The sequence below is a fragment of the Echinococcus granulosus genome, assembly GCF_000524195.1.
Source record: "Echinococcus granulosus chromosome Unknown EG_S00087, whole genome shotgun sequence".
In the NCBI taxonomy this organism is placed as follows: domain Eukaryota; kingdom Metazoa; phylum Platyhelminthes; class Cestoda; order Cyclophyllidea; family Taeniidae; genus Echinococcus; species Echinococcus granulosus.
Window position 1 is genome coordinate 95493 of NW_020170467.1, and position 9085 is coordinate 104577.

The 9085-nt window shown below is 40.6% G+C and overlaps 1 protein-coding gene across 1 annotated transcript in view; it reads right to left on the bottom strand. All coding sequences in view use genetic code 11, as the record gives it.

The window, feature by feature from the left end:
- EGR_07795 (Tumor protein p63-regulated gene 1-like protein) overlaps positions 1 to 4213 on the bottom strand; it is a gene marked incomplete at both ends in the record, with an annotated part of 6502 nt that extends 2289 nt beyond the window's left edge. Inside the window, 3 exons of the mRNA XM_024497044.1 lie at positions 2549 to 2637; positions 3780 to 3982; positions 4045 to 4213. Coding sequence (XP_024348532.1) covers positions 2549 to 2637; positions 3780 to 3982; positions 4045 to 4213 — 461 coding nt within the window. The remainder of the gene's footprint in view (positions 1 to 2548; positions 2638 to 3779; positions 3983 to 4044) is intronic.
- Between the last annotated feature and the right edge of the window lie 4872 nt (positions 4214 to 9085).

Here is a 9085-nt window from a genome sequence, read left to right on the forward strand (position 1 = left end):
CATGACGATGGGATTCCGATTGACTGGGAGGCTTGAAAAATGTTAGTACAACTCCTCCTTCGCACAGTTTGCACAACAGGTAGAGGACCATCGACAGTTTTTATAACCATACTTGGTCGCCAAGCTCTTCTAATTTGAGCCGCGTCGAGAGCATCACCAACTCGAGTAAAGACAACACGAAAAACAAAGTTAGTCGTTCCAGCACAATCTACCACTTTTTTTATTAACAAGATTTGGGATTCCTTCGCATCTCTTTTGCTCACAGAAGCAGACAACCCAGCCCTAGCCGCTTCCGTTCTGGCCTCATTTTGAGTTTCCAACTGTCCATTCTCTTGTGCATGTGATCGTGTGGTTGGCCAACGCTATTTTTTATCACTTGAAGAATTATAAGAGGAATAGGGAGGATGAAGCAGTATTGCCCAATCTTTGGTGATTTTGCCAACGGTGGCATGCAACTCTGAATCATCAAGAGTAGAGGACCTTTTGCAATGGGATTTCTCAACATTTGGTGCCTCATCACCGTCTTCAGGCGGTAATTTCTTATACCCCACCTTTTCAATGGCCATGCAACCAAGTTAAGCTCAATTCGTCAAGCATACAACTCCAAATCCCATCCATCAAGTTCAAGTGACACTTCATAAAAAGAAGTTTCAAATTGTAGGTGGGGAGTAGAGAACACAGTAAGGCGTGGCGCATCGTTCGATTGGCGTATTCTCGATGTGCTGTCTGAGTTAAAACATCACTTTCTAGCAAATTCCACCCGAAAACGGCTTGACAATCGACTAACGTCAACTCAGTGTCATTAGACGAATGTCATTTCACGTGATCACGGCTGGCGTCGATTAGCCCGCTGGCTGGTTAATGAAAGGAATTGACCTCCCAATTAAAAATCTATTTTTTCCCTTCTTTTGAACAAAACAGCCATTTCACTGGGTCATTTTACCTGCTTTGGTAGTTTTGTTGCTAAGCAATGCCAGTGAATGAAAAAAACTATCGATGTAGCACTTTTTACCATTTGAATAGGAAAGAAAATCTTCCTGTACATAAATATTTTAAAGCAAAACCCAATTTCTATTTTTGGAGACTTTAAAAAAAAAGTGCGCGAAATCATTTGCAATAATTAAAACACCAAAATATTTGATATTATGTTGTAAATCCTGCGAATAGGAAAAGTTGTCTTTACAGGAAACGGTCATCAATCCACCAATGCTAAATAACCTCGTTAAATTCTCGAGAATGACACATGGCCTTAAATACACCGATGTAAGAAAACATCGTCAATTTATATGATAATTGCTTCTTGTTGGTTCATAAGACTTCACACTTCACTCCCATTTGACGTGTGGAGTGGCCACGTAGTTTGGTTTGCAGTGGAGAGACAACTGGGGAACTTCTACCGTCGAAGGGGATGGAACGGTGTTATGGAGGAAAAATGGGTATATCATAAGAACAAATTCATCGTCATCAAATCGCCGAGCATTGTGGATGTCTACCCGACCAAAGCCATGACCACGAGTAACATAGACTATATAACTCTTGAAAACAGGGTACTGACAAGTGAGCTGATTGCACGAAATCTGAGTATGTGCGCTGGAGCTGTCAGCTTTAAGTTTTATAAGCAACTGCTGATAAATGACCGCGCAGAGTTGGAAAATCTTACTGCAAAGGAGGATTACTACATGGAAATCATCCTTTGAACTGAACTACTTTTCCTCCTAAATGACCTATTGTTTTTTTTCCGGTACTATTCAAACACCAGCCGACTACATAACGCGTATCACCTCACACGGAAAATCCTCCGTTTTGTTTTCACACTTGTCTACTTGTTTGTTTAGTTAACCATTTTCTTCAAGGTTGTCTGGATTTTTATTTGCTTCTTTTCCGTACTAAATTGAATTGAATTGATTGGAGCAGCCAAAATGAAACTGGAGGTGCATTTATTATGCCAAAATACTTCACCTGCACCCACTTATTTGAGCGATAAAAAGTAATTTGCTTGAATCTCCGGAGAGGGACTTATTTTTAAACAATTTTAACTTAGAGGTCTTCTGCTAAGGTCTTGGATCTACGTTCTTTCAGGTCACAGCATCTCAAGATTTTCAGATCGGTTTGTTTTATGAGAAGTAAAATTGAGGACGGCTTGCAATAAATGACAAAGAACGTCAAATCAGGATCATTTCCTTTGTTTCAGGAATTTGCAAAAAATAGTCATTTTAAGAATATTAACATTTTAGAATCCATTAGTGTATAAATTCGAGGAGAGAGGGGAGGAGTGACTACCCACCCTGAAGGTGGCAGGCTTAGTTAAAAGAAAGCGGGACACCACATTCCAATCTTTGTATTGTTTTGCCACTCTGTTCTTCCCTTCAAATCGAGTTCGTTTCTCTGTAATCTGCTACTAATTCTTTGTGACGTATTTGACACTTTTAGAGAATCTGAGAAATGTCAAAATTTTCTCCAATACGATCAATCACTAAATAATCATGAAGGCAATTAAATGAATTCTCAGAAAAAAATTATGCTCATTTTTCAAAAAAGAATATCTTACAGAGTTAAAATCCACAATGCAACGAAAGCCCCATCCTCGGTAGCCAGAGTCGTGTGCTGTATTGTCGTTATCAGTTGCTCCATGTCCTCCTGTAAACAGTTCCCAAACATTATTTGTGGCCAAAATGAACTAAAAAAGTTTTTCAAGAAATCTATGACCTAAAAATGTATAATCTTCCAGGGAGATGCTTTAATCGCTCATTATCACTAAGAAACTAACGCAGTGGTTATCTATGGAATCTCTCGTTTGAGTCAGGTTGACGGCTGCCTACGGATTTTGAGGCTGCAACCACAGCACTCACCCATCCTAGTGTTTTTTCTCCAAAAAATATTAATTTTTCCTTTTCACAAATTGGTTGCAGGGTTCCATCTTCCTTCCACAAGGTTGTGGCTGTAGCCTATCGGACATCCCGAGAGGTCTGTATGACATTTTTGACCGTTTAATAGGCATGTTGGACACACGTCGACGAAGGTCAAAATATTCTTCCGGCACATACACACACACCCCATGGCTGGAATACCTGCATGCGACGGAACTCTGCCCCTCTCCTATGGCAAGAGTTAGGCATCGTTATCACCATCGCCTTCACAGCAGTGTCACTTTTAATGCTTAACTCCTTGTCATAGAAGAGTGGTAGACCGATTCCCCTCCCCCCTCCGTTCCTCGTCTTCAATAACTCCAAAGCGAATGCAAAAATGAGTAGATCTATTGAGAGTACCTTAACTCCTACAAAATTACAAAACCAGGGGACACTACGGCTTTGGAAAATTCACCACGGTCTAATCGAACTGTCTCCCATTCCCTTTGCTTAAATTGGTTTCCACGTTGTGCAATAATCTTTGCTCCGGAGGGGAAACGCTAATTGCAAACGACAAGAGCGGTAGACTTGTCAAATCGCAATAGTTGCATGACCCACACACACACACGCACAGACATCAATCACCACTGCGTCTCACCCTTTTTCTAACAGGCAGTTGAAGCACGCACATATATTCTAGTGGCATTATTATTCCTCCTTCCCTAATATGAAATTCTTTATTCCAAAAGGTTGGATTTTAAATTAGTATTAAAATCTCACGTTCCACGGTTTAAAGTTTATTAATTTAAATCTACTAGTTTACATAAAATGCCTTCGCGTGTGGCCTAACACCGATTTCAGTACATAAAATCAACAATCACGCAAGTAAATTAACTATTTCCGTTTAAAAAGGCACTTAAATTGAAAGCTCACCTTGGTCATATTCAACGGTGCCTTCCCATTATTGGCATCCTTCCCAAATGTGGGCAGCTGCACGTTGGGTAGATTAATTTGCGGCGTTGGGATCTTCTTCAAAACCTCCGTAAAGTTCATCATTGATAGTTGAGTGCGAGTACTGAGTGTGTATTTCTGCCCTCTCTGCTCCTTAGTCGTCTCGCCTTTCCCCTCTTCCGTTTCTACCCAATCATCGAGTAAGTAAGCGAGCAGACAAGCAAGCAGGCAATCTAGGGCGACCAACCATCTGTTCGTTGGACGTGCCTTTTTCTGCTCACACCAGCTGCTTCCCCATTGGTCCATAGCGACCTCGCGTCCCATTGGATCGATATTGGATGGTCGCGCGCGTGTGGGTCGCTGGATTGAATTTTTATGGCTTCTCCCTGACCTAGACGGTTTTTATGTTTTCGCATTGGGATGGAGAAGGCGATAAATTTACTCATTCTTTAACACGAAGTTGTCAGTTGTGAAAGGCTTTATTAAAGGGTTCTTGCGCCACTTTGTTGATAAGATTTATTCCGTCGTCACAAAACTGGCACGATCCGGAAATTAGTCTTTGAAGGTTTCCAATATCATGTTTGTCTTTCTAGCTCCATTAATGCGAATCACTTAAAATGAACTTCATGGGACGCCGTTGGTAGGATTGCCAACAAAAATGCCACAAATACTAAGATCGCATTGACCTCGACGTTTTACTGTTATAGTCAACATGAGCGAAAACGGCCTTAAAAAGTGTTATCAAATTAAAAGACCAATTCCGACTTTACATTGAAAAAAGACTTTAAAATGGCTTTTGTTTATACTTTTCTTAATTGGAAAATCTCTCCCCAGAAAACTACTACCACTACTATATCAAGTGGGCGTAATTTAAGCATGAATTAATCGATTACTTCCTGGAAAATTGTCCCAAATAACCTTGGTGACAATCATTCACTATGCACCAGCCTCGTGAATGGGTGGACGTCACCGGCCCCCGAGGCGAAAACAAATTCTGATCCGCTATACATTTTGTTAATCTGCAAACTTTTTCCAAGTTAATCAAATAAAAGGCCTCCACCTCTGCTTAACTGTCTCATTTTAAGTGTTTGAGGCCAGAGGTAGAGGAGATAATCACTAAACTCACTACAGTGTCAGAAAAGTTTTAGCTAAAAATCTGAGGCATTACAGCCTAATGCCCTGTCCCACTATTAAACTAAGTTCAGTTATCAAGAGTTGTGCATGTCGCTAGGACATCAGGGGAGATGTCGTTTAGGTATTCGTGGCTAGGGGATTAGCACGAAGATTGGTTGAGCGATTCCCGTACACACCTCTCATGCTATTTGAACCGTCAAAGGTAAATGCTACCCAATTCAGTCCACCCTATTCGAAATGCGGCATTACTGGCAGATGAGTCGTAAAAAAAAGGAAAATATTGTTGAGGAAATCAATACATTTGTGGCAAAATAATTCATTTGGGGTCTTAAATTGAAGCTAATAGTTCCATCCAATTTTGCCTTTAAAAACAATCATATATAGTAACCGGAATGTCTGAGAGTGCGTAAACTCCCATTTTAATCATCTCAATACATTTAGAAAGCTTCCAAGAGTGCAAGAACTCAAATGGGCAAAATATACACTTAACTTCCAAATCTCTACGAGTTGTCTATAAGGCTAGCGTCTACCCAGCCACAAGAGCCTCTAAATGGAAGATGATTTAGTGGCGTCTCCTTGTTAACATATTTAAAAAGTAGCATATGAGTGATCCTGATGTTAATGACTTGAGCTATTCAGAAGGTTATAAAATTTTATGGCCGATATAAGTCTTCCAAGGAAGGGTGGGTGAACAAAAAACCCATTTAAACCAATAATTAAGTTTAATGGGTAAAATTCACTTGCATTTAAATAGCTATTTCAGTTAATTTTAAATTAAAAAATAAGAGGTAAAAATATTGCTTAACTTATGATACATTAAAAAGTAGATCCAACACTAGTAAAAATAAATCATTTTAAATGTCAGCCTTAAAAAAAAAACACTTGTTTTCGATTTTTATAACTATTTATTTGACATGACATCAGGACATTTAGCCATTTTAAAGTAAACCATTGTTAGCCAATCAACTAATTCGTGCATCGCACACGTGCGCACTGGTGATGCGTCATTGGTGCCTTAACACGCTAATTGGTTAATCGACTCTCCTTGCACATCTCCACCATGTGCCTCGTCGCATGCTCAGCCAATCAGGTTGGGCTACGCGAAAAGTGCATCCACTCGGACACTAAGCAAGCATTAACGGCTATTTGTGTCCAAGTCAACCCGAATCTGCCTAGATCCGTCCCAACTTATCTAAAACAAATTCTTTGAGTTGGGGGACAAAAGAGCCCTGTCTATTAATTGGGAGTGCAAAGGTATTGTGATGTCAATTGGGAAGTGGGTGATGGCGTCACTTGGGGAACTGCAGAAAACCGATATATGTTGATTAGGTCCGGAGGATAACCGGTTGTGAATGCTTTGCATTTCGTTCGTCACAGACGCGAGGCAATGATAGTGGAGCAATCATGCAATGAAAGCTGGTAAACTCGCTGTTCTCGTTTCAGATGGATGAGGGAATGCACGAATGGGTGGAGCGCTCACATGAAATACAAGTGGACGGGAAAGTCCTTTAATTTGTAGACTGTGGGTCGTGGTCCACGAAAAAGGCCTTTTGATGTTATTACTTCCTCAAGTTTATGTGTTTTCAGCACAAACTCAACTCGTGTTTGTCGAATCCCCTCCGATCATTCGTCTGCTCTTATTATTTAAGCCGCCAACTTTGGAGGTGTTAATCACAAGCTCTTCCTACTTTTATTGATGCTAAGGTTGCATTTCTCAAAGACTGAATGGTAAAGTTCTCACTATGGGGGAGGCTTTATTGACACGCATTAATGTGGCTTTTATGAGCGCGTAAATCCATTTTGTGTGATGATTTATTGGAGTCGGCTGCTTGAATTTCTTGCATTAATGCTCTAGTAGGGCCTGCGCAATAGTTAACACAATCAGCTTCCACATGAAATGTTCTCATATCTTCAGAAGGGCAATGCCGATCTGTAACGCGTTCCTCTGATAGCCATGGCAGAAAACCTTAGTGATCCTGAGTTTGCATCCATCGTCTGCTTGAATTGAATGAATCAATGGTATATTCTAGACGCTGTTTTCCCCTCCTCTACCTAGCTCTATTCTGCTGTGCCATACTCTGCCCCATGTTGTTGTTTGGCGTTGAGGCAAATAAAAAGAGACATATGGGATATGGAAGGAGAATGGAGTACCTGGTGAACAGCCCCTCATAGTATTTATGCACCGGATAAAACTATTCAAGCACAACGAGTGACACAACAATTTCATTGATAGGCAGTTGGAGATGTGGCAAAGCAAACCTAGTACCGGCACAATTGTGTTGCTGCAGCGCCACTTCAGTGAGCACATTAATTAATGAACAGTGGTGGTAGTACCCTCGTCACTTTGAGCCAGTCTTTTGCGGTGGGGTGTGATTGCCACCGTGGTAACCTGAAAGCATTAAAAGTGGCATTTTACAGATGCAAAACCCAAGAATTGTCCTGACACAACAACACTTGTCGTGACACGCATTTGTGACATCTCGAGATCTTAAAATTGCTAAATTCCTCACGCACACGCAAATTTTCGTCACTCGATACTGTGCGTATCGGCGATCAACTGGTCGCTTTCGTCAATTACGCAAATGATGTCCAATGTTGGCAATTGGCAGAGGGCAGTCTGCTGTCAGAGTGCCATTCAGTTTGGATGTGGCGTGATGTGGTGCTATTACCACATCCACAAAAGTAATGCATAAGTAGACCTTGGGTATTAGTAAAAACGTATTCACTGACTTTGAGGGGGACTATTTACCAGCAGTAATTTTCCCCACCAGCCAAATTCCTGGCCATCACAAATTAGGCTCAAGCGACTTTAACCTGAGGCCAATCAGAATGCAGAAATTCTGTGTGGTTATACATTCCTTAATTAGCAGGTGAACTTGTTATCCTTTCAGAAGGCACACCCAAACGACCCTAAAAATAACAACATTTTTAACTAAGAAACTCCTGCCTAAATGCAGCGGATGTTTAAAATAGCAGATAATAACCGGTCATATCTCATACTCGATGGCTATTGGTGTGTTAGAGACTGAAAAGTAGTTATGACGCATAGAATATCTTCTTTTTCCACAAAATTTTTCTACTCCTAGGGGGAAGGTTATTCATCTCCAAATGAGCAAATGTGCCTTTAATTTTATCTGGTTTACTAGAGGCGTTTTTCGTGCACCTTCTTCCCCATTATGTGTAAAAGGCGCAATACGGTCGTCATGTCTGTCAAATGCCAAAAGTCACTGAATCTCAACTGAAACTCAGTCAACCTAAAGCATTAGCATAGGAAGCGTAAGTGACATCCGAGGCGCTATCACATCTATTGGTTAGACCCGAGGTACATTTCCTAAAAAAAGGAAAATTAAGTGATTTACTGACAATCACTCAACCACTTCCGCATAATTATGGGGCAATTAATCCTCGAAAACGGTTGGTTTCTTCAAAGAAAAGACGTCAATTGCGCAGCCACCAGAACCCCTCCATTCGCCCCTTGATACTCCAATTCAGACGTCAAGCCAATAAAGTAAAATTCCGTAGCTGCCTCGTCTGTTGAACAAGTGTTTTCGTTGCTTTCAAAAGACCCACTGAAAGATATTATACCTTCCCACTTTGATTGGTATCACCATGGTGATTGGTCAACGGGTTCGGTAGACAATGTGGTAGCACTGATGCAAGAGATTGCAAAGCTTTGTTTTATGGTTGACACAAAGGCTCACTATTGTCTGCTACTAGCGGAATTTCTGACTTTAGACAGTATAATCTTCACAATCGAGCAATAAAACAAAAAATGAATTGGTGTTAAAACCTTTTAATTTTTTGCTAAAAAAGGTTACTTAAATCTATTCCATAGGGTGGAATTTAAGTATTGATGAAGGGCGCCTTTGAGGCTCCGCATACTCGACTGTTCACGGCAGACGTATTACAAGTGCTGACATTCCAAGAAGCGTATCCCAACATTCTGGCACCAAAGTGGCACTCAAGAGTCGGAGGCTCGCTTGTCTGGCCAGAAAATATAAATTTAGAGGCATTTTATAAATAGGGGATAAGTAGATTAATAGAATAAAAAATGGATAGCTTTTGAAAAACCAACGTTTGTAGAAGAAATAATTACACTTACAACCCTTTTATAACCGAACACCTACAAACTCAATGTAAATCGCGCCTTCATA